We start from the raw sequence: 24972 nt of genomic DNA on the forward strand, positions 1-24972 counted from the left end.
AGAAGATGGCCTCTCCTGTGGCCAAGCTGCTCTCTGCCTGGCAGATGTTCACTGGTGCATCGTGGGCATCTGGCTGCTGGCTCAGATGTCACCCGCAGCAGTTGAATTCCATGTGGGAGAATTAAATGATTCATCCTGTCCTGTCCTCTGCTGCTGTGCAGGGTTTCCTGGCAGCCCCACCACTGTGGTTGTGCTCCTTGGGGATTAATAGATCCCTGCATAGCACAAGACTCAGCTGTGATGTGCCAAGATGCCGCGTTAGGGTAGTGCCCAGCATGCACTCCCTCCTTCACCCGGGGTGGACAGTGGGGACTTGTACAAGAGTAAGTAGCTTTCCTGCTGCATGGCCTGTCTGCATTGCACTGTGGGGCCTCTGGAGGCTGCTATAGCCTCCGGGCTTCAGTAGCACCTGTGAGGGGGTTTCTGTGACAAGCAGGGGAAGAGGCTGCCCCTCACTACGCATGGTCCCAGCGCCTAGCTCAGCTGTGTGGGTGGGACGCTGGGCGGAGGGAGAGTGTTGGCCCCAGTAGCCATCTGACGCGCAGACAGATGCTCACAAGGCAACACGAGAAGTTTGAGTCTGAAATGGTCACAGATCCTACTCAGAGCCCAGCTCACGTCAAGGCAATACTAGTGCTGCTGGACTGACGGGAAGAATGGTGCTTTTAAAGCAGGGTCCTGGCCATTGGCAGGGCACTCCCCCTGCCGTGGGGAGAATCCAACCTGGCAACTACAGCTTTTCCACTCAAGTGGTTTAGAAGCCATAAAGGGTTTGTGTTGCGTTAATATCTGTCCCATTTGATAAGCCGATAAAGCAGGTCGAAAGCAAAATAAAGCTTTCAAAGCGCCCCCAGGTGGACTCAAAGGTACAGGACACTTCTCTGCACTCTGCTGGCCATCAGAAGGAAGTTGGCTTCCTGATAAATGATTGAGTGAGTGAGTGCCGATATTCATTTCTGTATGGGTGCTTTGGGGCCAATCCTGCAATCTAACCTGGGAAGGCAGGGGGCGTTCCGGGGCCCAGTCCTTTTTCTGCTCTTCGGTGATTTCGGTATCATTTATCAGGGGTTCATTTTTACCTGCATCGGAATAGCAGCTAGTTTTATTGAATGCCAGTTTGCTGAGGGAAATGCCGGGTGGTATATAACTAAACGCCACTCTGTGCCATGACTTAGTCAGAATGTCCCATCGTTATTAACACTTTCAGTCAGGTGCATGCAGCTTAGGATGCTCATTTCAAAGGTTGCGTCTTTTTCAGGGAAAATGTCCTTTGGCTTAAATGCATTGTGGTGGCTAAAATCTGCGTTTTAAAAGTCACCCGGCACGGCTGAGGGAGTACGCTAGGCTCTAGATGGCAGCACAAGGGATGCCTGGGGCTTAGACGGAATCCGAGCGGGGTCAGGCGACATCCTTAGCATTCCACTGCGCCCCCAGGAGTCCCGGCTCTGAGAACACCTGGCCTGTGGATGAATTAAAATGTTGGACAATGTACATAATAAAAATAGTGAGTAAGACCCGGCTTCCTTCCATTTGCCCTCAGTCACGTCCACTGTGTCGGATCAGAGTGACTCCTCCTCTGACACTTCATAACCCCCACTGTATGAGGGCTGGTGAAAGTGAAAGGTCTCTGGGGATGCGATCCAGTGTAAAGTGAGTGCAGCATTTAATGTTCCATTCTTACTACAGCTCAGGAAGTAGGGTGGAGGGACAAAGAATTTCCTGTGACTTAATTTACATGACCCGTCACTAGGAAATAGCCTTTTAAATCAGAAAACAAGATATGATTCCTGGCAAGAACGACTGCGGTGACTCAGCCACCGTACTTTCACCTCCTTCGCTGTTCAGCCTGGCTCAGGTGATGCCATCTTGCCAAATGTGCAGTTAGTTTTTGACCCTGTCAGTGACAATAGCGGGTGCTCTCCTTGCCCCAGCTGGCAGGAACTGAGCCCTGCGTTCCAGTTCCAAATGAGCCGGGTCGGACAGCCCCTTTCTGGAATCAACAAGACTCAGATGGATTTAGAATTCATAATCGTGACCGGTCCACCTGCATATTAGGAATCCATTTGCACGTTTGGTCGCTGAGCACGCGTTCTGGATATACGTATTGCAGCCTTATTTGGAATAATATTGCTAAGGTTTTGCTTAGGATTTTGTGAACCAAATTCTACCCTCAGACATGCACAGCCAGCTCCTGTTGAGGTCAGTAGGAGTTATGGACGTGTATCAAAGGCAGCGCTGGGCCCTCTCTATTTAGCCCAGTTCACCGCTGAACGAGACGGTGTAAATCACATCCCACAACCCCCATTTAGCGACGAGTCCCTGGAAAGTGCAGTGCGTCACCTTGACCAGTGCTGAGGGGGCCCCGGTGAGCAGTCTGCAGGAAGCTAATGGTAACATCACTGCAGCGATAGCTCTCTGAGGGAAGATGCTGTGTGATGCAGGGTTTCCCTTGGGTGTCAGTGTCTGGATTCCGGGTGTCTCAGGGGATGTGCTTTCCTCGCCCTGCCGTCTATTTAAAAAAGACCTGACTTGTTGTCATGCAGGTGCCTTTCACTTGACTCTCACTGTAATCTAACAGTAACGGGCCCGACTTCCGGAGGGGCTGATTGGACAAAGCCAGGGAGGGCTGAGGGCATGCAGCACCCCTGGGAATCGGGCCTATCACAGCCGATGCTGACGGGTTCAAAAGGCTGGGGGGCTGAGCGCGGCGGCTTTCTTCTGCCCCTTGGGCTTTTCATCGCACATTTGACTGTGTAGGACTGAGACAGGCTGTCCTTACCCAGACGCAAACTGCGTAGCTGCGTGAGGCACCATCAATTTCCTGGTGCCCTACACAACTGCATGCTGCTCCAGCGGCCAGCAGCTAAGCCCGCCAGGAAAGTCACCCTTGCTCCCACCCTGTGCACACTCCACCCCTTCCCCATAGCCCCTGCTCCACCCCCACCCTGCCTCTTCCCACCCCTGCTCCACCTCAGCCTTGCCCCCACTGCACCTTCCCCAAAGCCCTGCCCCTGCTCCGTCTCCCCCCCACTCCACCCCTTCCCCTGAGCTACATCCCGGGGGACTGCAGCAGGGGCTGGGCATGCCCTGCACTCACTGGGTGGCGGGAAGTGGAGTGACCCTGCCCACTCCACCAGCTCCCAGCCGCGCCGTCAGTGAGTGCTGGGGGGCGGTTCCCCTCTGCCCCCCAAGTCCCAAGGCTGGGAGCCAGGGGAGCAGAGTGGAGCGGGCTGGGGCTGGGTCACTCCACTTCCCGCCACCCCATGTGTGGGGTCGGGTCCACTCTGCAATCACTGGGCAGCAGGAGGTGGAGCGACCTGTTTCCAACCCACTCCACTGGCTCGTGCTGGGGGATGGTTTCGCTCCTGCCCCCCACAACCTTGGGCGCAGCCCCCCCACCCTCCGCAGAGGCCTGGAGCCAGCACACACACACCCCCGCGGGGTGAGGGAGTGTGTAGGGCACCACAATGTCTAGGGATGGCTCTGGGTTGAGACAAGGGAATACAACAGCTGGAGACATACTACGGTATTTATATGACAATAAATGAGACAGCAGCAGCAGCAGATGGTTTTGATCGCTGCTTTAAATGTTCTTGCCAAAGCATCTAGCAGCATCTGATGAGCCTCTGACCCTGCATTTCTGTCTGGTTTGGGAATCCGACATTAACTGTTCTCATCTTTGCCCATGAATGTTGCCCCCTGGCTGCATAGCGAGCCAGTGTCAATGCTGACTCTAGGGCTCTTGTCTCCCAGTCCTGTGCACCAAGCCCTAGGCCTGGGCCCCTCTCTTTGCTGAATGCAAACTAGTGCTGCTGGCTGTCCTGAAACAACCTATGTGGAGCACAAGGCCTCAGACACCAGCTGAGCTGGGAACTTCCCATTCAGTGGTTCACTCGGAAATAGAGTGGGGAAGAGAAGAAATTGCATGCTTGCCTGAAGCTGGGAAATCATCTCCTGGGGGAGCCATTCCAGACCAGGTAGTTGTAAGGTCATGATAAGATCCTGATCTTTCTGTGTTGTAGCTGTGTTAGTCTGTATTAGCAAGAACAACGAGGAGTCCTTGTGGCACCTTAGAGACTAACAATTTTATTTGGGCTCAAGCTTTCTCTAAGGTGCCACAAGGACTCCTCGTTGTTTTTGCTGATCTTTCTGTGCCTTCCATCTAATCTCACTGCGCCTAGTTCTGGTTATGACTGTCTGCTTCGTCCCCTGTCATGCCTTTCTCCTGACAATGTGTGTGGGTTCTGAGTAATTCAGTGCAAGGAAAATAACTTGTTAAATACATCGACCTGCCACCTTCCACAGGCTGTTTCCCTCATAATGCTGCAGAATCCTCTTTGTTTGGGGTCTGTGAAGTTTTGGGGGGCTTGTCAGTAACAAGTTTCTCGGAATAGAACCGCGCTGAGCTTTTAGAGTGGGAATTCAGTACCAGGAGCGACAGCTTCCAAGTCTGTGTTATGCTTTATGTTTATTCCTCCATTGAAATCAGAGTGCACACAGCAGAGCAGTTGTGCATTTTACCATAAATACGTTGTGTCCTCCTCTAAAATGAGAACATGTGCAGCCCCATGCTCTGGGTGTCCCTCATCTCTGTTTGCCAGAAGCTGGGAATGGGCGATAGGGGGTGGATCACTTGATGATTCCCTGTTCTGTTTATTCTCTCTGGGGCACCTGGCATTGGCCACTGTCGGCAGACAGGACAGTGGGCTGGATGGACCATTGGTCTGACCCAGCATGGCCATTCTTATGGTAGGCTGAGTTTGTTAGAAGTCTCAGCCTTGCTGCCTACCATGAAACTTCCCCCCGGTCTCCTCCCCGTAAGAGTTAAGAGAGAGTGGAGGGAAGAGCAGAGGAAGCGGGAAGGACAGAATTCTGGATCCTGTTTAGAGACTTCAAATTCCTAACATGCCTCTGGCACAGCAGGTTCTTGCTGACTCATCTGTGTCCCTGTTTGATTTTCAATTAAGGTCAGGGAAGCGGCTCCACTGAACAACGGCTCATTTCTGATCTGGAACAACTCTGTGCCACCTCATCGGTATCACGTCCAGCAGCTGCAGCCCCTGGCAGAGTACAGCATCCGTGTTTCCTGCAGGAACGAAGTCGGCTGGTCTTCATTCAGCCCCTGGACTCTGGCCAGCACAACTGAGGGAGGTAGGACAAGAGCAAATAAGTCGCAGGACAGTCTGTAGATCTGTGCTTTGTAGGGCCCTCTGCCAAGGGGTTCAGTTTGCTGAGAGGGCGCTGACAGCTCCATGCCGAGGCCCAAGGGATGGGTCACCGGGAGCTCCTTCACTGGCACACAGGCAGCACGGCATGGTCTCTGGCACTGGGAAGTGTAGGCAGGCATGTGTATGTGCTAGCTGGCCCTCACTGCCGTGTTTCCCCGCTCCCCCACTGCTTCCATTGCCCTCAGTGTTCAGCCAGGCAGGGGGCGGCTGCAGGGAGCTGGGGGCTATGGTTGGGAGGAGTATTTGGGCTCTGCTCTCCACCCTCCATGCAGTGACTTACACAGCTAGCATGTCCCACCCCTCTGCGCTCCCTGGCTGCAGCAGGCACAGGGCTGGGGAAATCAGCTTGGGCTCACTTCTGCTCCATGGGAATAGGGGTGCAGGATGGGCTCCTTGGAGAGAAACAGCGCATCCCCCGTTTAACACTTGACGCACCTACCAGCCTGCGCCTGACTCTGCCCTCGACACTGCAGATCCTGGCTCTTTGGGGCTGTGAAAGCCCAGCCGGCAAAGCAGGGCACACCCAGTGTTTGCTCTCAGGCCTGAGGGAGGTCCCAGCTCTGTGGGGATCCAGGCGCATGGGGCCATGCAGCTGCCATGCTGGGCCAGCAGCACCTACTGCGTAGGAGAGGAGCGTCTCAGTTTGCACTGCGAGGACCTTCGTAGGGAGACACGGCCCAGCCACCCGGACCGGAATTAGCCCTTTGGGAAAGATGCACTAGGCTCTTCAGTGCTCACGAGGGGCTGTGGGTCCACATCTTATCTGCAGCTAAAGCAGCCGATGATGCCACCCCGCAGTCACGGTGCTGGCACTCTGACGGGGACAGTGGGGTCATGGGTCGTATGGGGGTTATGAAAGATGGCTTTTGTCTTGGCTGCTCCCTGCTCTCGGAGTGGGGAAGTGCGAGGGGGAAGTGAGCCAGGGACTCTTCTTCCCCCCCAGCCCTGATGTGTGCATGCAGCTTCAAGAAGGGATGCGTTTTCCTATTCAATCGCTCCCCTGCCCATCCCCGCAGCCTTCTGACACCTGCGCATGGCAGCTATCACAGCACCGAAAACAGCCGTTAGACCTGAGACACGCAGAGCCTCGAAAGCCACCCACTCCAGATGGCTCTCCTGCCACGGGGCTGGCCGGAGTGTGCTCAGGGAATCTGAAAAACATGGCTGTTTGGACAGAGTGACTTAGAGAGCTGGTTAATTAAAGAATTAGCCTTGATCCTTCCATTAGCTCCACATGGGCGCCAAAGTCACGGCAGGATTGGGGCCTCCATTTGTGAGACACAGAATGTCCCAAGTTGAGTTCTGCAACCCGGGAGCCCCACCACATCCACATGAGTTGCTGATGGGCACGTCTGCCTGGTTTTCTTAGCTCTGTATGTGATTCTCTTTGTGTCTTGTAGCCCCATCTACTCCCCCTCTGAATGTCACAGTGTTCTTCAACGAGTCCAGCTCCTCCCTGGAAGTCAGATGGGCCAAGCCTCAGCTTGGACGAAAGCATGGAGAACTGCAGGGCTACAGGCTACTGCACACATGGCAGAACTCCAAGATAACGGTGAGTATGAAAAGAAATATAAGAAAAACTAAATGTAATGCAATGGCCACAAAAATCTCAACAATGGCCAGGCAGCTACGACGCTGTCTTTCTTGCTGACAGGTGTCCTCTCACTGTTCCCTGGTGGCCCCCATCTGTATCTACCTGCTGTCTGTAGCCATACAAGGCAGAGAGTGGCTCTGTGGTGTATGTTTGTGCAGTGCCCTGGCTTAATACAGTTACAGTTCATAACTAAGAATATTAGCCAGTGCTGTGGTGCCTGTTCTTGTCTTAAAGGGGAGCTGCAAAGCAAGAAAAATGCTTGTTCATTATTGCTTCTCTATGGGGTTTCTCTACAAAAACAAATAAGATGTTGTTTGCATGCGACGTTAGTATTTTGAGGGGCTGTTCCCGGTACTGGAGGGTTTGGAGCGGGAATTCGGATTCGGTAGATTTTGCAGATGGAAATGGCTACGAGGTACATGGGTGGGGAGTTGTATGCAGCAGGGGAGTCTCTTTGTTTGGAGGGCAGAGTGAAGGGAACATTTGAGATCTTGCATAGAACTGGGAAAAAAAAAATGCAGTGAACCTTTTTTTGGTTGGAAAATGCCCTTTCGTCCTAACAAACATTTCATGGAAACGTGCCGATTTCTACACCGTTTCCCTAGGGAAAGTTTTTTGGATCCAGGCTGGAATTTCGGAGGGTAAGCAAAGGGACCCAGCAGACAGAAGAGCCTGGTGGCGAGGACACTCTCTGGGCAAACGAGAGATCAGGGTTGAAGTCCCTGCTCCAAATCTCTCTCAGATTTTCATGAAAGATTTCCAAAGGTCTCAGTCTTGCTGCATATTGGAATGGAAACAAATTCCAAAGCCTCACAGTTTTTTGTGGAACAGAATTATTTTCCAGCCAGCCCTAATCCCGAGTTTAAAATTCTGACCCTTTGTGTTGTTGTTTTTGCTTGTTTTCTCTGGGCTACAGCAAAGCCGTTTACAAAAGCCTTCAGGACCCAGAGGTATTGGCCTCTTCTTCAAGCCAGACTAGCCTGAGCAGTCCAGCTGCTCCTGGGTCACTGCTGATAATAGGCAGAACAACACATGACCTTAGAGCCATTGCACTGTGGGAAATCCCAGCACATGAACGAGGGGAGTTGCATAACAAATGTGAAGCAAATGGACTCATTATAGACCAGACAAAAGGAAGCCAGCAAGCCAGACACATGGTTCCATCCAGATGTTGCCTGCTTACTTGTGTACTTTGCTGGGTTGTTTCTTGCCCTCTGAATAATCCAAAATTGAAAACACAAAAAGGCGCTGAATGCATACATTTCTGAAATCTGCATGGAAGAAATGATTCACACTCTTTTTCTAAGACACTGCGATTTCTGTTCCCTTTTTATCCTATCTACATGGCCCATGCACAATGAAATCGGGAAAACGATATTATGATCTTGTGACTAACACTGGAAAAAGATGCTGACACATTTATCTTCTCACAAGGCCGGGCAGAAAGGACTTTTTTTATTTTTATATTTTTTGTGAATTTCCAACATAAGACTTCTAAGCAATAAAAAAGGTGTTATACTTCAGGATAATTACACACCATAGCTGCTTACTGTTCCTCAGTGACCTCCATTCAGTGTGGAAAACCTGCTGAGCCGAAGGAAGATATAAAATCTCTGCTAGTGGGTGAGTGGCTTCTGATGTAGGAGATCTTGGCTAGGTGCATAAGAATGGGACTTTGCTGGACAGGACAAAAGCTCTTTGCAGAACTGGGGCTGAAGACTATTTTTGTGTTTACGGTTGATTCATACCATCTACTTACAACATTCATTGCAGGGCAAAACATCATGTTGCTGTCATGTAATGCCCCAGGGTCAGAATGCAGGCAGCCCAGAACACAAATTTCAGGGCCTTTTTTCCTACTTACACATCCCTACAAATATCCAAATGTTGGTACTCGCAAGCTGGCTTCTAGGGCGCACACACGTCAGGTCAAAACCCAAGCGAACCTTGTAACCACTGTCCCTGGTGTCCCTCCACAACACCTCAAGCTATCCTATCAATCCTTGCCTTGGCCAACATTTCAGCCTTCCCAGCCTACTGCTATGTCCTAAAGGCCGTTACCAAAAATAATTCGATATTGCCCACAGAAGTTGGTCCAGTAGAAGAGATTCCCTCCCCCATCTTGTCCCTCTAGTATCCTGGGACCAACGCAACTACAGCAACCCGGCAAACGGCAAGGCTAATGTAAAAAAAAAGGGTAGTTGTCATTTCCACAACCAAGCACAACTCGATTGTGCCATTGTGGGATGCTCATGGGTAACAGCAGAATGCCACACTGGCTAACAATGTGCAACCTGCTCTCAAGCAAGGGGAGAACAGCAGACCACTTCCATTACTACACCACGTAACAGCAGGGGAGAGGGGAGATCATGATTTCTTTATTGCATTGAAGGGGTTGATGGGCTGTGAAACACATGTTTTTTCAAAGAAATGAAGACAAAGTTTCGAGACGACCTACAGACTCACTTTGGGCCTGACCCTACCTCCTTCGCCGCATACGTTGACTTGCGTGAGCAATCGTATTGACCGCTCCTTGGAGGGGAGTTGTGTATGTGCTTCGTTGACCGCTCTAATGATGGCATGCAGAAAAACGTTGGGAAGAGAGAAATCTGGTGGCTGCCTTCAGCTCCCACGATGGAGAGCGGCTGTTGACTCGCACGGGTGCCTTAGCAGGAGTGGATGCACTTTTCGCTGCAATCAACCGCAGAGGGGACCTGCAGGCTACCCCTCCGCTCCCCCATGGGCTGCACATGGGGATGCCGTCCATTCAGCATGCATCAGATTGTTCCGCGGGCGAGGGTGGAATCCTGGGGAGGGTGTTTCAGTATGCAGAACACACCCTGTTTTACCTCATTCGTGTCCAGCCTGAACAATGGGATCAGGTGCCTTCACTCGCTGGCCGGAACTGGGGCATGGATGTGAGGACCCTCAACACCTTGCACATCAAACCACCAAGGTAGATGTCTAAAAGTGGGTGTAGGATTCCAACTTCATTCAGGACCTGTTCTGGAAAATCTTGACCGTAGCGTTTCCAAATGACATCTCAGTCAGTCCAGACACTTCCCTTCAGGCTCTGGATCAGGGACTTCGATGCACCAAGAGGGTAGGGTCAGAGGAGATGGACAAGCAACCCTGATTCAGCAAGGTATGTAAGCCTGTGCCTAACTCACCTCACGCCCGAGTTGCCCCATTGGAGCCAGTGGGGTTAATCATGTGCTTAAAGTTAGGTATGTGCTGAAGCGCTGTGCTGGCCTGGGGCCATGGAGTGGAGAGATACTAAATCACACATGCAGATACCTGGCCTCGCACAGTCTGTTGGCCAAGGGAACGGCTGGCTACCTGCAGGCTAGTCCACACAGCTGCTTGTTTACAGCTTTTACTGTGACATGGCAGCTCCTGAACTGAGGTTTTCTTGGTTATTAAATCCAGCGGGTCAGAGTCAGCCGAGCTGCCTTTCTCCCGCCCCCAATACCAGGGCTGGGGTGGCAGCCTGCGGACTGCTCTAAGTCACGGAGCCCTACGGATCTCTCCAGCAGCCAAGTTATGCTGAAACCTCCCCCCCCACCAATGCGCCTCTGAAAATGCCAGGGCAGGACAGGAATCTCGCAGAGGTGGCTGTGCCCATTTTATGCCTCCTGGCAACTTCCCTATGCCAGGGGACTCTCCGGTGTCCTGTTACAACAGCCTGAAGGGGGACAGAGGATCTGACCCAGTGGGTGTGCCACATCACTTGAGAAGGCTGCATTTCCTGCATGTGCTGTATGCAGCCATTTGAATATTCCTCACGTGGCACAGCACAGCTGCACGAGAGATTAAAGAATGTAGACGTTCTTTGCATTGACTGAGACACAGCAATACAAACACCACCTTGCAGACATCCCTTTGCCTCAGGGTGCCATGAAGAAAGCAGGAGAAACCTGGGAATGTTGCCAAAGAACAGGAAAGTATCCCTGTATTCACGTGCATAACTACAGGCCAAGCATTCTTCAGTGCTGCTCCACAGGACAGAGCTATTTTCACAGCACCTACATCCAGGAGGCCTGTAAGTGTGTGTATGTTAATATAGTAGTTTCGTTTCCATTTTTAGAGTTCTTTTGTCTAATGGCAAATCAGATTTGGTTCCTGCTGAACTGGCACTTCACCGATTTTTTTTTTTCCTGTTGCTGCTGTATCATGACCGCACTGTGTTTGAAAACTGTCCGCAGATGTTGTAATCTGCACATCAGTCTGCCAGCTGTATGATCTGTCACCGAATGGTTGTTTTTCAGTAATGAGTTATCATGGAGCAACGCCAGTCACTTTCTCAGCTGTCCAGCTGACTCACAAGAAAAGCAGGAAATAACAGTGAGTTTGTGGGAAAGGGAATCACTTGTATAGGTGATCAAGAAAAACATCTTTGATAACATTGAAACAAATCTAACGTGGTGATGGGGCCATGAAAGGAAACGCAGTGTAAAACTAGAAATGTCATTAGCGTGACATGAAAGCACATTGGTATAAAACAGTCAGCTACAAAGTCTGCCTTCCCTGGTTCATTGCTTTAATTGTGAAACAAAGATCTGCCTTACTGCAAGTGTGTGGTCGCACTTCATGCATGGAAAAAGGAGAGGGGCCAGATTCTCGGCGGGTGCAGACGGTCCCTGTTCCACTGACCTTGGTAGAGTTTTACTAATTTAGCCTGGTGGGGAAGTTGGCCGGAGACCTCTGGCAGCGAGGATGAAGCCTAAAACGAGAAGGAACAAGGTATCCATGACTGGGGAGAGCTGGCAGGCCGTATCTGAGCAGGACAGCAGCTGGCTGGGCAGCAGGGAGAGAGATGCTTCCGTTGAAAGGAGCGATACGCAGAAAACAAATCCCAACAGATAACTTGCTGCACTGCATACAGGCGTGAGGCGATATTGCCTGGGTCCCATCTCTGACTGAGAGCTCCATGTCTGGAGTTCAGCCCGGGTGCTATGGAGGGGCCAACTTGTCCCGTGGGGAAAGCCTATTCCCCTTTGATGGAGAGAGCAGGAGCTTAGTAAGGAAGACAGTCCCCACTCAGCACACTCCCAGAGAGCCCGTCCCTTCCCCAGCAAGGTCAGTTTGTAGTAACATGGTCACAGGTGGGGCCGATAGGAGCCCTTGCAGCCAAACCTGTCGCCCTGCCGGGGCCAAAGTGTGGGACAAGCCTGATGTGAGGGGCACAAAAAGTGGTTCATGCAGAGAACTTAAACTGCTGCTGGGTTCTTGTCCCCCCCAGTCACGTCTGGGCTAGGAGAAAAGGTGCAATAACCTCTTTGAACTAACAGGCCGGTTACCCTTGTGTGACCAGGCACGGGTCCTGGGACACGCAGAACGCTGGGCGAGTGATGTTAGGGGAGTGTGGGATTTGCCTTCGCCCTTTCAGCACATTGCAAAGGCTGCGCTACACTTTTCAGACCTGTCAGCTAATACCATTAAACCCTCGTCTAGACAAGGCCTCGCTGTGGCCAGCTCCACATGTAATCTCTGCTCAGTGAGTCTTGGGTGGGAGGTAGACTCCTGTGGCACTGCAGGGAGTGTCGCAGGGAGCCAGGGATGGGACTATTGGAGTAACTCCTGCAAGCCACATGGCTCCAGGCAGCAGGGGCAGACGATAGCCTGAAGGCTCAAACTAGAGACACGTGATTGTATTTTCTCTTTTGTAGGTTTTCCTGCCTCCTCGGTAGGGTAGTTCACCTTGTCCCAGAGCCTGCAGCCAAGGAGGCTGCATGACCATTGGGTTGAATCACGCCTCGATCAGTGAAGCGGTTTAAAAAGGAAATCCTGTCCAGCTACGTTGTTTTCATCCAGTTCTTGAAGAACAATTATTCCCTATAAATAGCTCCCAGTTACATTGCGCGGGGTCATAATTCCTGCTGGCCATTAAGGGTCGGCAACCAGAACATTTCATCAGGAAAGAATGTTAGATTAAAATAAATCTCAAGTTTTCATGGTTGGGCAATATCCAGCGAAAACAAGCTGCTCTTCTCTCCGGTGCTAGCTTCTTTCTTTTCATTTTCAGCAGAATCGTTCTTCCGAAGCCCAGCAGAACGCCACCGTCGCCACCGTCGCGATCGTAGTCACTAACGCCACGTACGCTGTGCGCATCGCCGCCATCACCAAGGGGGGGATCGGGCCCTTCAGCGACCCAGCGGTAGTTTTCATTCCAGGGGATGGTAAGAACCAATAGTACAACTGTGTCATCAACGAGGCATTTCACTTCAAAGGGGCCACTTGGTTTGTGGGCTTTCCTGGCTTTGGAACCGGAAGAGCTCTCTTGTGAAGTACATGTCTGACATGCAGAATCTGCCTGGCTATTGAACATACGGTTCACACATGCTGCTTTCTTTGATTGCCTCTGCCCCAGCAAGTTGCTGTGGAATACACCCCCGCTGCAGCTCCAGCAATGGCAGCAGTTGATAGGGACCATAGTGTGGACAGGCTCCGTGTCCTCGTTAACATGCCCACGCCCTCGTCTGCACACAGCTGCCATTGCTGGAGTCTCCCTGCGAGCCGGAGCGGGCATCAGCCTCTACCCGTCCTGGTCGCTACGACCAGCCTAGAGAAGCTCTAAAGATCAGACTGGGGGGTGGGGCCTCATGCCCCTGGTAGAGGGGCCCATTCTCCAAGCGAGCCGCCTCTGGGGGAGGGACCAGCTTTGAGGTTTTATGAGCTTCCGAAGCCTTCTCCAAATGGGTCCTGGCTCTGCAAAGTCCCCAGCGCGGTCGGGATGAGGGGTGCTCGTCTCAGCTGTGATCCTCCACAGTTAGCCCTCCCTTCAGGTCCTGGCAGCTCACGCAGCTCCAGCTGGATTGCCTCTTTCCCAGAGGTCCTTGTTGCTCTTCCACAGACCTGGCTACCCCTCCTAATACAGCAACCTTCCCAGCTGCAGCTCCTCACCCAGTGCAGTCTCCAGGCCTGGGTTCTCCCCTGCCTGTCACCACCTGGGATTCTGTTGAGTGGCAGGGGCAGAGGCCATCCAGATGCTGGTCACTCGCTCGCACATACGTGTGCGCGCACACACACGCACACACAGAGAGAGTCTCTCTGGGGCCTGGTGCAAAGCCCTCTGGACACCTCCCCATCACTTCTGCAGGTTTTGGCCCAGGCTCCAGTGGCCTCCTGGGCAGGATGTGAATGGCAGAGCTCCTCCTGGCACTCCTGTAGGGGCTGGTGGCTAAACAGAGCCAGAGGGTAGGTGCAGAGTGTCAGGCAGGGTCTGCCTTCTGCACTTGGGTCTTTCCATGCCTGGGCAGATAGGCTGTTTGCTCCAGCCCTCCCCCTCCGGCAGTATCTCCATCTGCCACTCTTTGCTTCCTCTGCCTCTCACCCACTCGTCTTGTCATTCCTCTCATAACAACCCCGCTCCCCAACAGATTTCACCCGCCGACCCTGGCAGAAAATAGCCGTGCCGCTCACAGCTGCCCCCTGCTCTGGCTGCGTGTGTGGGACGGCGTTTCCCGTGCCCTGTGGCTGCCTGGCCAACTAGATCACAAGCTGCCCCAGGCGGGTCTCCTAGTCTGTGTCTGGGCAGCATCTGGCCCAACCGGGCCCTGATCTCGGTTGGCCCTTGGGTGCTACTGTAATAGAGATAACAATGCACCCAGCCCTGAGAAACCACGTCCCCAAATACCTGTACACCTTAGTTTGTTGTTCAGATAAAGCTGTGCAGTGATTGATTCCATCCACATGCAATGTTTCCATACTGCTTCTGTTTTCTTTCTTGTCTTTTGTGGTTTAAATGCCTTGTTTGGTTTTTGTTGTTTAAAAATCCTACAACGCCTATCGCATGTTGTCGACTGACCCCCTTTTATGTTCTTCACTATGGGCTGTTTGATCAGGTTTCATAGCCTTCGCGCCTTCCTCGACTCCAGCACCGGGAAACAACCACTCCTTTGCCATAGTCCTTGGCTTTATCCTTGGGATCGTCGCCATTGGGTTAATCCTGTACTTCTCGGTGATTGTCAGGAAAAGACGGATGGAAACCAAGTTTGGGTGAGTCACAGAAATAACTGCCGCAGGAGCACTGATGGCTGGCAGGGCACGCCATGCATGGGACTAGCTGCTGGCCCTGTGGTGGGGGTCAGAAGTGGGCTGGCCAAGGGGAGCAGTAGGAGGCGTTCTGTCTCTGGGTTTAAATAAACCTTCACCTCTCCCATTCGCCCCAGTAAGTGCCAGCGCACTGACGGCCTCGGCTGAGGGGCGCAGCCAGGTCCTCGTGTTGTAGGGAATGTGATGATATAAACTCTGCTCAGGGCAGGGGTCCTGTCACCACCCGCCCTGTACCTTGCGGAGCCTTTCACTGGCCAGCTTGGCTCAGCATCCCTCTCTCTGGATGCTCACGGAAGTTACTCAGTTCCCTGCCTCCAAAGAGAACACAACGGTCTGACGGTGCCGAGAACACCCCCCCGCCCCGTAACGTCGGCCTGATGGTGCCAAGAACACCCCCCCGCCCCGTAACGTCGGCCTGATGGTGCCAAGAACACCCCCCCGCCCCGTAACGTCGGCCTGATGGTGCCAAGAACACCCCCCCGCCCCGTAACATCGGCCTGACAGCGCTGAGAACACACACCACCCCCCCGCTAACGTCGGCCCAACGGCGCCAAGAACACCTCCCCCACCGGTAACGTCGGTCTGACGGTACTGAGAACACACACACACACACACCCTGTAACGTCGGCCTGACAGCGCCAAGAACACACACCACCCCCCCGCTAACGTCGGCCCAACGGCGCCAAGAACACACACCACCCCCCCGCTAACGTCGGCCCGACGGCGCCAAGAACACACACCACCCCCCCGCTAACGTCGGCCCGACGGCGCCAAGAACACACACCACCCCCCCGCTAACGTCGGCCCGACGGCGCCAAGAACACCTCCCCCACCGGTAACGTCGGTCTGATGGCGCCGAGAACACCACCACCCCCCGTAACGTCGGCCTGATGGTGCCAAGAACACCCCCGCCCCGTAACATCGGCCTGACAGCGCTGAGAACACACACCACCCCCCGCTAACGTCAGCCCGACGGCACCAAAAACACCTCCCCCACCGGTAACGTCGGTCTGACGGTGCCGAGAACACCCCCGCCCCGTAACATCGGCCTGACAGCGCTGAGAACACACACCACCCCCCGCTAACGTCGGCCCGACGGCGCCAAAAACACCTCCCCCACCGGTAACGTCGGTCTGACGGTGCCGAGAACACCCCCCCACCCCGTAACGTCGGTCTGATGGTGCCAAGAACACCCCCCCACCCCGTAACGTCGGCCTGACAGCGCTGAGAACACACACCACCCCCCCCACTAACGTCGGCCCAACGGCGCCAAGAACACACACCACCCCCCAGTAACGTCGGCCCGACGGCGCCAAAAACACCTCCCCCACCGGTAACGTCGGTCTGACAGCGCCGAGAACACCACCCCCCGTAACGTCAGCCTGACGGTACTGAGAACACACACACACACACCCCGTAACGTCGGCCTGACAGCGCTGAGATGATTTAGGAAGAAAACAAGAATAAGTGATTTCCACAAGAGCGAGGGAGACGTGAAAGGGTTCGAAACCAAACCAAACCAAACCAACACACTTTCTAGTGTCCAAAACGTAATTCTAGCGCAATGTGGCCGTGCCTTGCACGGTTCCTTATTCATACCATACTGGCTGCATGCTTCAGCCCGTCTAGTGAGAGAACCATCTATTAGAGACGGCAAGCGTTGGCTGCTTCGTTCTCACAGGGGGTACCCAGTGTGTTTTCTTCCATTCTTTTTATAATCCTTGGAAATGGGTTCTTTCAAAAGTACGCCCAAAGTTCCTGTCCCCTGCTGCTTCGTCTTCAGGGTGCCAGCAGCAGGCTCCTTCTTTCAGCCTCTGGTCACTTTGCTTGGTTTTGATTAGCCTGATCACTTAGTTGGTCTGAGTGGACGTATCCTTCTGTTGTCCTTCCGCTCGCGGAGCAGAGCCACATTCCTTCAGCTCGCCGAATGCGTTTCTCTGCTCGACTCGCCTTGATCGCCTTTCCGGAACATATTTCCAGTGCTGCTGTCGGCCAGCACCTTTCATAGACTCATAGACTCATAGGTCAGAAGGGACCAATCTGATCATCTAGTCTGACCTCCTGCACAAGGCAGGCCACAGAACCCCACCCATCCAATTTTATACAACCCCTATCCCAGGACCGAGTTATTGAAATCCTCAAAAATGGTTTGAAGACCTCAATCTGCAGAGACACCACCAGCAAGCGACCCATGCCCCACGCTGCAGGGGAAGGCGAAAAACCTCCAGGGCACCTGCCAATCCGCCCTGGAGGAAAATTCCTTCCCGACCCCAAATATGGCGATCAGCTAAACCCTGAGCATGTGGGCAAGAGTCACCAGCCAGCACCCAAGAAGGAGTTCTCCGCAGCAACTCAGTACCCATCGCATGCAACATCTCCCCGCAGACCATTGAGCAGACCTGTCTGGTGGTAATTCAAGATCAATTGCCCAAATTGACGATCCTATCATAACATCCCCTCCATATACCCATCAAGCTTTGTCTTAAAGCCAGGAAAGTCTTTTGCCCCTACCACTTCCCTCGGAAGGCTATTCCAGAACTTCACTCCCCTAATGGTCAGAAACCTTCGTCTAATTTCAAGTCTAAACTTCCTAATATCCAGTTTATACCCATTCGTCCTCGTGGCTACATTAGTACTAAACTTAAATAATTCCTCTCCCTCCCTAACGTTAACCCCCTTGATATATTTATATAGGGCGAGCATATCCCCCCTCAGCCTTCTTTTGGCCAGGCTAAACAAGCCAAGCTCTTTGAGTCTCCTTTCATAAGGCAGTTTTTCCATTCCTCGGATCATCCTCGTAGCCCGTCTCTGAACCTGTTCCAGTTTGAATTCATCCTTCTTGAACATGGGACACCAGAACTGCACACAGTATTCCAGATGGGGTCTCACCAACGCCGTATACAACGGTACTAACACCTCCTTATCCTTGCAGGAAATACCCCGCCTGATGCATCCCAAAATCGCATTTGCTTTTTTAACAGCCGTATCACATTGGCGACTCATAGTCATCCTGCTATCAACCAGTACCCCAAGGTCCTTCTCTTCCTCCGTCGCTTCCAACTGATGCGCCCCCAACGTATATCCAAAATTCTTATTATTAATTCCTAAATGCATGACCTTGCACTTTTCACTATTGTATTTCATCCTATTTCTATTACTCCAGTTTACAAGGTGGTTCAGATCTTCTTGAATAGTATCCCTGTCCTTCTCCGTGTTAGCAATACCCCCCAGCTTCGTGTCATCCGCGAACTTTATTAGCACATTCCCGCTCTTTGTGCCAAGGTCAGTAATAAAAAGGTTAAATAAGATCGGTCCCAAGACCGATCCTTGAGGGACTCCACTGGTGACCTCCTTCCAGTCCGACAATTCACCTTTCAATACGACCCTCTGGAGTCTCCCCTTTAACCAGTTCCTTATCCACCTTACAACTTTCATATTCACTCCCAGCTTTTCCAATTTAACTAACAGCTCCCCGTGCGGAACCGTGTCGAACGCCTTACTGAAGTCTAGGTAAATTATATCTACCGCATTTCCTTTATCTAAGTAATCCGTCACCTTCTCAAAGAAGGAGATCAGATTGGTTTGGCACGATCTACCTTTAGTAAATCCGTGTTGCAGTTCGTCCCAATTACCATTGACCTCTATGTCCTTAACTACTTTCTCCCTTAAAATTTTTTCCAAGACCTTACATACTACAGACGTCAAGCTAACAGGCCTATAATTACCCGGATCACTCTTTTTCCCTTTCTTAAAAATAGGAACTACATTAGCAATCCTCCAGTCATACGGCACAACACCCGAGATTATCGATTGCTTAAAAATTCTCGCTAACGGGCTCGCAATTTCACGCGCCAGTTCCTTTAATATCCTCGGGTGGAGATTGTCCGGGCCCTCCGACTTTGACCCATCAAGCTGTTCAAGTACGGCCTCTACCTCAGTTGCAGTAATATCCACTTCCATATCCACATTCCCGTTTATCATCCCTCCATCATCGCAAGGTTCCTCACTAGTCTTATTAAAAACCGAGGCAAAGTACTTGTTTAGATGTTGGGCCATGCCTAGGTTATCCTTAACCTCCATTCCATCCTCAGTGTATAGCGGCCCCACTTCTTCCTTCTTTGTTTTCTTCTTATTTATGTGGCTGTAGAACCTTTTACTATTGGTTTTGATTCCCTTTGCAAGTTCCAGTTCAATGCGGCTTTTAGCCTTCCTCACTTTATCCCTACATGTTCTGACCTCAGCAAGGTAGCTTTCTTTACTGATCCTGCCTTCCTTCCACTCCCTGTAAGCTTTCTGCTTTTGTCTAATCCCCTCTCTGAGTTGCTTGCTCATCCAGTTTGGCCTGCAACTCCCGCCCATGGTTCTTTTCCCCTTTCTCGGGATGCAGGCTTCCGACAGTCTCCGCAGCTGCGACTTAAAGTAATTCCAGGCCTCCTCCACATTTAAATCCACTAATTCCTCCGTCCAATCCACTTCCCTAACTAATTTCCTTAACTCCTTAAAATTAGCCCTCGAGAAGTCAAAAACCCTAATCGCAGATCTACATTTGTTTATCCTTCCATCTAGTTTGAACTGAATCAGCTCATGATCACTCGAACCAAGGTTGTCCCCTACCACCATTTCTTCTACGAGGTCCTCACTGCTCACCAACACCAAGTCTAGAATGGCATCCCCTCTCGTAGGTGCTTCAACTACTTGATGAAGAAATCCATCCGCTATCACATCCAGAAAAATCCGACCCCTATTATTCGTGCAAGTACTCGTCCTCCAGTCTATGTCCGGGAAGTTGAAGTCCCCCATAATCACACATTTCCCCTTTGTGTTTACTTCATTAAAGACATTAAAGAGGTCTCTATCCATATCCCAATCCGATCCCGGCGGTCTGTAGCACACCCCAAGCACTATCTCAGGGGAAGCTCTAGTTGCTTTTTTACCCAGTGTGATTTTTGCCCAGACGGACTCCGTGTTATCCATTCCATTGCATCTTATTTCGCTACATTTAATTTCATCATTGATGTACAAGGCTACTCCCCCACCTTTGCCTTTCTTCCTGTCTTTTCTGAACAGCACATAGCCTTCAATACCCGTGCTCCAGTCATGAGTACTATTCCACCAGGTTTCGGTAATCCCTATAATATCCGGCTTGACTTCCTGCACGAGTAACTCCAGTTCCTCCATCTTGTTACCTAGGCTCCTCGCATTAGTGTACAAACCTTTTAATTTTCGGTGTTTGGCGTCAGTGACATTCTTTCCCCCGTCGTGCACAAACTGTCTGCCACCAGCATCACCCGTTACTCTGGTTTCTACTCCACTATTCCTCCTTGGATCAAATCTTGGGGCCACAAGGGTATCCCCGCTCACTTTGTTTACTTCCCTCTCCAGGTTATGTTCTGGCGTGGAGATCTCCCGAACATTTCCCAACCATCTCCCCCAACTTTCTAGTTTAAAGCCCTCTTGATGAGGTCGGCGAGCCTCCATCCTAGAATCCTATTTCCCTCCTTGCTGAGATGAAGTCCATCCTGAGCAAACAGTCGTCTATCCGTAAATGCGTCCCAGTGACCGTACATACCAAAGCCCTCCTTATAACACCACTCCCTGAGCCATCTGTTGATCGCCATAATCTTGTCCCTCCTTCGTCGCCCCGCTCTAGGAACCGGCAGAATCCCACTGAAGATCACCTGAGCCTCGATGTCTTTAAGCCTCTTCCCCAGTCTGAAATAGTCCTCCTTGATACTGTCCAGTGAGTAACTAGCCGTATCGTTCGTTCCCACATGAAGGATAATCAATGGATTTTTTCCCGCTCCGGCTAAGATCGTATTCAGGCTCAAGTCCACATCCTGTATCTTAGCCCCCGGCAGACAGCACACTCTTCTGTTCTCCCGATCCGGTTTAGTTACAGGCCTGTCTACTCTTCTCAGTAGAGAGTCTCCAATCACGTAGACTTGCCTTTTCCTGGTGACAATGCGATTCTCTGGTCTATCCCCCACAGCAGCTGGCCGTGATTCCTCCCGATTTGTATTCGACCTCACAATCCTCCTAGGGCTCGTACTTGATGTCGCCTCCACTGACTGCTCCCCTCCATCTGCAGGACTAGCTGCTTGCCTCGTCTTCCTTGCCGTAACTCCTTCAGCAGCCCGCTGTGTTCCATCTTCATTTCCCAACTCAGCAAACCTGTTCCTGAGTTCTATTTGTCCATCGCTGGCCCGTCTTATCCTCTGTCTGGTTCTCCTAGTGACATGCTTCCACCGTCCACTTTCCTCACCCAGCAGTCCCTCCTCAGAATCCTTAGGTCCTGCTTTTGTCTGCTCGCCTGAGCTTGTCCCCTGTGCCTCATCATGTCTGTGTTCCATCATCTGCTCAAATCCCCTTCTAAACTCAGCCAGAGTTTCCACTTGCATCTCCAGTCCCCTTACCTTTTCCTCCAGCAGCTCTATCAGACGACACTTCATGCAGATGAAACTCCTTTCAGGTGCTCCCTCTAGGACCATGTACATGCCGCAGCTGCCGCACCCAGTCATCCTCAGTGTGTCTGCACCTGCTGCCTCTGCCTCCATCGTAGCGGTGCAACTCTGTGCCTGGCAATCCACAGCTCACACCGCACGGCAAGCCACCGACCAGCGCAGGGCTGCCTCTTCCCTGGTCTGCCTTCCCGGTTCCTCTGCCTTTCTGTGTCTCTTGCCCCCGTGTCCCCTCTTCCCCCCGCCCCCAGCACTTCTGGTTAAGCTCACCCTACCCCACAGGAGCTGAGCTCACTCCCAGGGTCTTTTCTCAGTGCAGTCACCTCCTGTCCCTGGTGCTGCTCTGTCAGTGCCTGTCATTGGCCTGAGGAGAGCAGAGGTCCAGAACCCCCTCAGGGCTGCAGTGTCTGTCTGCCCGAAACAAGGGGTGGAGGAGAAGGGAAGGTGAGTTGCTGTCTCAGGTTAGACATCCCTGGCTCCTGGGGTCCTTAGCAGCCACTTCTCTTGGGTAAAGCTTCCCCCTCCCCCCGTCCTGTGGCCAGCTTTGCTTGTTAAGCTCCCTTTTCCAGGGGCCCACGCTGTGCGGTGCACCCAGCCGGCCCTTCCTCAGTGGAGGATGCTCGTTAGGCTTGCAGCCAGTGGGCTGGGGGCATGTCCAGTCACACACACACACTCCCTTCCTCCCCTCGCAACCACAAAGGTTTCTTGCCCAAGCCCTCCCCTGTCCCAGCCTGCTAGGGAGAAAACCTGCATTTGCTGCTTCCAGGCTCAGTGCGGCACCAGGAGGCATAGGCCTGGAGTGCCAGACACCAGTGTGTCATTGAGGGGGTGAATCCTTCACAGAGAGCAGCCACCGTGACAGCGCACGGTCTGTCACTGGGGAGAAGGGGCTGCCCGGCAGGTAATCCCTGAGGGCGTCCGCAGCCCGCTTACGTGCCAGAGCCGCCTTCTCAGTAACCGACTACGCGCTCTCCCTGGGGAACAGCTTTCTGCTCAAACGTAAGCCTGGTGCTCCTCTTCCGCAGAGCCTGCTCCCAGCCAATGTTGCCTCAGTCCCCGGGCCAGCACCTTCAGCCAAGCCCCGCGTTCCTCAACAGCTGAATTTTCCCCACTATTTACCCAGCACCAAAAAAAAGGCTAAATACACTGGAGTCTAATCTATCTCGGTGGTAACTCCATGGGAGGCCCGGGAAGCCACTGGATCCATTTTGCCCTGTACTGCATTCCTGAGGCAGGCAGAACTCCCTCTGCAGTGGTTGGGAGTCTTTCACAAGAGTGGAAGGGCTGAAACGGCTGTCTCCTTCCTCGGTGTTTTGCTTTTCGTTCAAGGTTCTTTTCCTTGCTTTGGAGCAGCCTGGAAGGAAAGCAGCCCTGGGAAGCCTAGGGCTGGTCTACACTAGGGGAGGGGATCGATCTAAGATATGCAACTTCAGCTACGTGAATAGCGTAGCTGACGTCGAAGTATCTTAGATCGATTTACCTCTCGTCCTCACGACGCGGGATCAACGTCCGCGGCTCCCCTTGTCGACTCCGCTACTGCCGTTCGCGCTGGTGGAGTTTCGGAGTCAACGGGAGCGCTTTTGGGGATCAATATATCGCGTCTAGATGAGACGCAATATATCGATCCCCGAGAAATCGATTGCTGCCCGCCAATACGGCCGGTAGTGAAGACCTAGCCCTAGTTTCGCATTGGTCCTTCAGCTCTGTCCGCCTCAGCTCAGTAGCAAGAGAGAGAATATTCAGCAGCAAGCAAAGTTTTGCAAATGGATGATGAAAGCCCCTGGCTCATCTCCTATAGCACCAGTGTAACAATCTCCTAACCCTTGAGCAGCATAAGTAACTTCAGTATGTAATTGTCAGCTATTAGGCAAACATCATTTTCTTTTCTGTTCATGTTGCAGCATCAATTTTGGAAATTTCTTTATAAACCCAGCATTAAGGGGCTCTGGCTAGCTACCTAGCTGTCACCATGAAGAAAAGTTCTACACATCGATAAAAACTAATCAAGATTATTTTAGCTCACTTAAAAAACAGCAAACCCACGGATTTGGTTTGGTTATTTTGTAGGAGGGGAGGGGGGATTTTTGTTCATCTCTAAAAACCAGCTGCATTTTACATCAGAATTTGGCCTGCATATGCTCAGTGATGTGGAACAGCCCTCTTTGCTGCATTGAAAATACTTCTGCTGCGAAGGAAGAAATGGTTCTTACAAAGGCGGAGGAATATGGCCGTAGTGCAGAAGAGTAGGACTAGCGCTGCCTCGCATCTGGATTTGTGGGCTGTGCAGTTTCCTTGTGCAGCTCTGCTGATGCACTTCTAGCACACTTGTTCTAATCCTTAGCCTTTCTGAGCAGAGTGACTGCCAGCTCTGCATTGTGTGGTGGCTTTTTATAACACGGACAATGGTCCATTATTAACAGCACGCATTCTCCCTTGTGACCTTCTAAGTTGGGTTTCAAATGAGGCCAACCCCTGCACTTTTCATTCAAAAACAATTTGATTCTTTCTAGTCAAAACTTTTTAAATAACCAGCTCTTGACGCATGTGCAATAACGTGCTTCTGGGAATTCAGCCCCACAGGAATCTCGATGTAACACTTTTTATTTGTCTTTGCACGTCTGCAGTCATGGTAGAAGCTCTTCCTCGATGAGAATGGTCATTGTAGCTTTCAGTACCGAAACCAAACTTGGGTTCCTGTGGGTGCAGAGCACTGGAGTAAAGGAGTTTGCAAAAATGGATAAATGAATCCTAGCTGCTCTGGCTTTCCCAAGGAGTTACATTGGATCCCAGTCTGGCAACGGGTGGTGTATCTGAATCCCATCTGCCTACTGGGCGAACATCCTGTAAATGTCTCTTCCCGCACACGCCTGTTTGACTAACACATGTTAAAATCAGCACATTGGTTTTCCCAGACGCTGCCTTCCTACAAAAGGCCCTGTAGGGTTCAGTGTCTGCTCCAGTACAAGTCAGACAGGTTCCAGAGAGCATTTCACCTTCTTGCCTGCAGCATTTTGAGCTCTGGGGTTCACTGCTTGTTTGGCCATAATCCACTTTTGTTTCTGAAAGAGGAAGGGGCTGAAGTTTTGAGATGACCTGGTAACGCTGAAAATGGGAATCTGCTCTGCTGACAATAGGGAAGATCTTGGTTTCTTTGTGAGACATGACAGTGTGGGTGAACAAATACCCGGTACACACACATTTCACAATGGGCTCTTCGGTCTACCAGAGAAAGGTCTAACTCCACCCGTGGCCGGTGGGTAAAGCGAGACAAATTCAGACTGGAAATAAGGAATCAATTCACAGTGAGGGCAATTAATACTGGAACCGTTTATCAAGGGTTGTGGTGAATTCTCCATCGCTGACAATTTTCAAATAAAGGCTTATGTTACCCAGGAGATCAGACTAGATGATCACAATGGGGTCTTCTGGTTTTAAAATCTGTGAAAGGACAGTGATCCCAAGGCCATATTATTATCAATACATACTCTGCTGTGTGATTAGGAAAATGAGCCATTAGTGTGGATGAGGTGATGTTTTCCCCCGTGTAGGACTGGTGGCCACTGGAAAGTTATGTCAGCATAGCTGTGTCTCTCCGAGGTGTGAAAAATCCACATCCCTACGAGACGTAGCCACACCG

General features: G+C 51.8%; 1 protein-coding gene across 1 annotated transcript in view; it reads left to right on the forward strand.

The window, feature by feature from the left end:
- MERTK (MER proto-oncogene, tyrosine kinase) overlaps window positions 1-24972 on the forward strand; it is a 57093-nt gene that overhangs the window by 18187 nt on the left and 13934 nt on the right. The window contains exons 6-9 of the mRNA XM_050951196.1: window positions 4968-5151; window positions 6629-6780; window positions 12851-13001; window positions 14667-14820. Of these exons, the coding sequence (XP_050807153.1) occupies window positions 4968-5151; window positions 6629-6780; window positions 12851-13001; window positions 14667-14820 (641 nt within the window). The remainder of the gene's footprint in view (window positions 1-4967; window positions 5152-6628; window positions 6781-12850; window positions 13002-14666; window positions 14821-24972) is intronic.

This window comes from Gopherus flavomarginatus, chromosome 4 (assembly GCF_025201925.1).
Source record: "Gopherus flavomarginatus isolate rGopFla2 chromosome 4, rGopFla2.mat.asm, whole genome shotgun sequence".
Classification (NCBI taxonomy): Eukaryota; Metazoa; Chordata; order Testudines; family Testudinidae; genus Gopherus; species Gopherus flavomarginatus.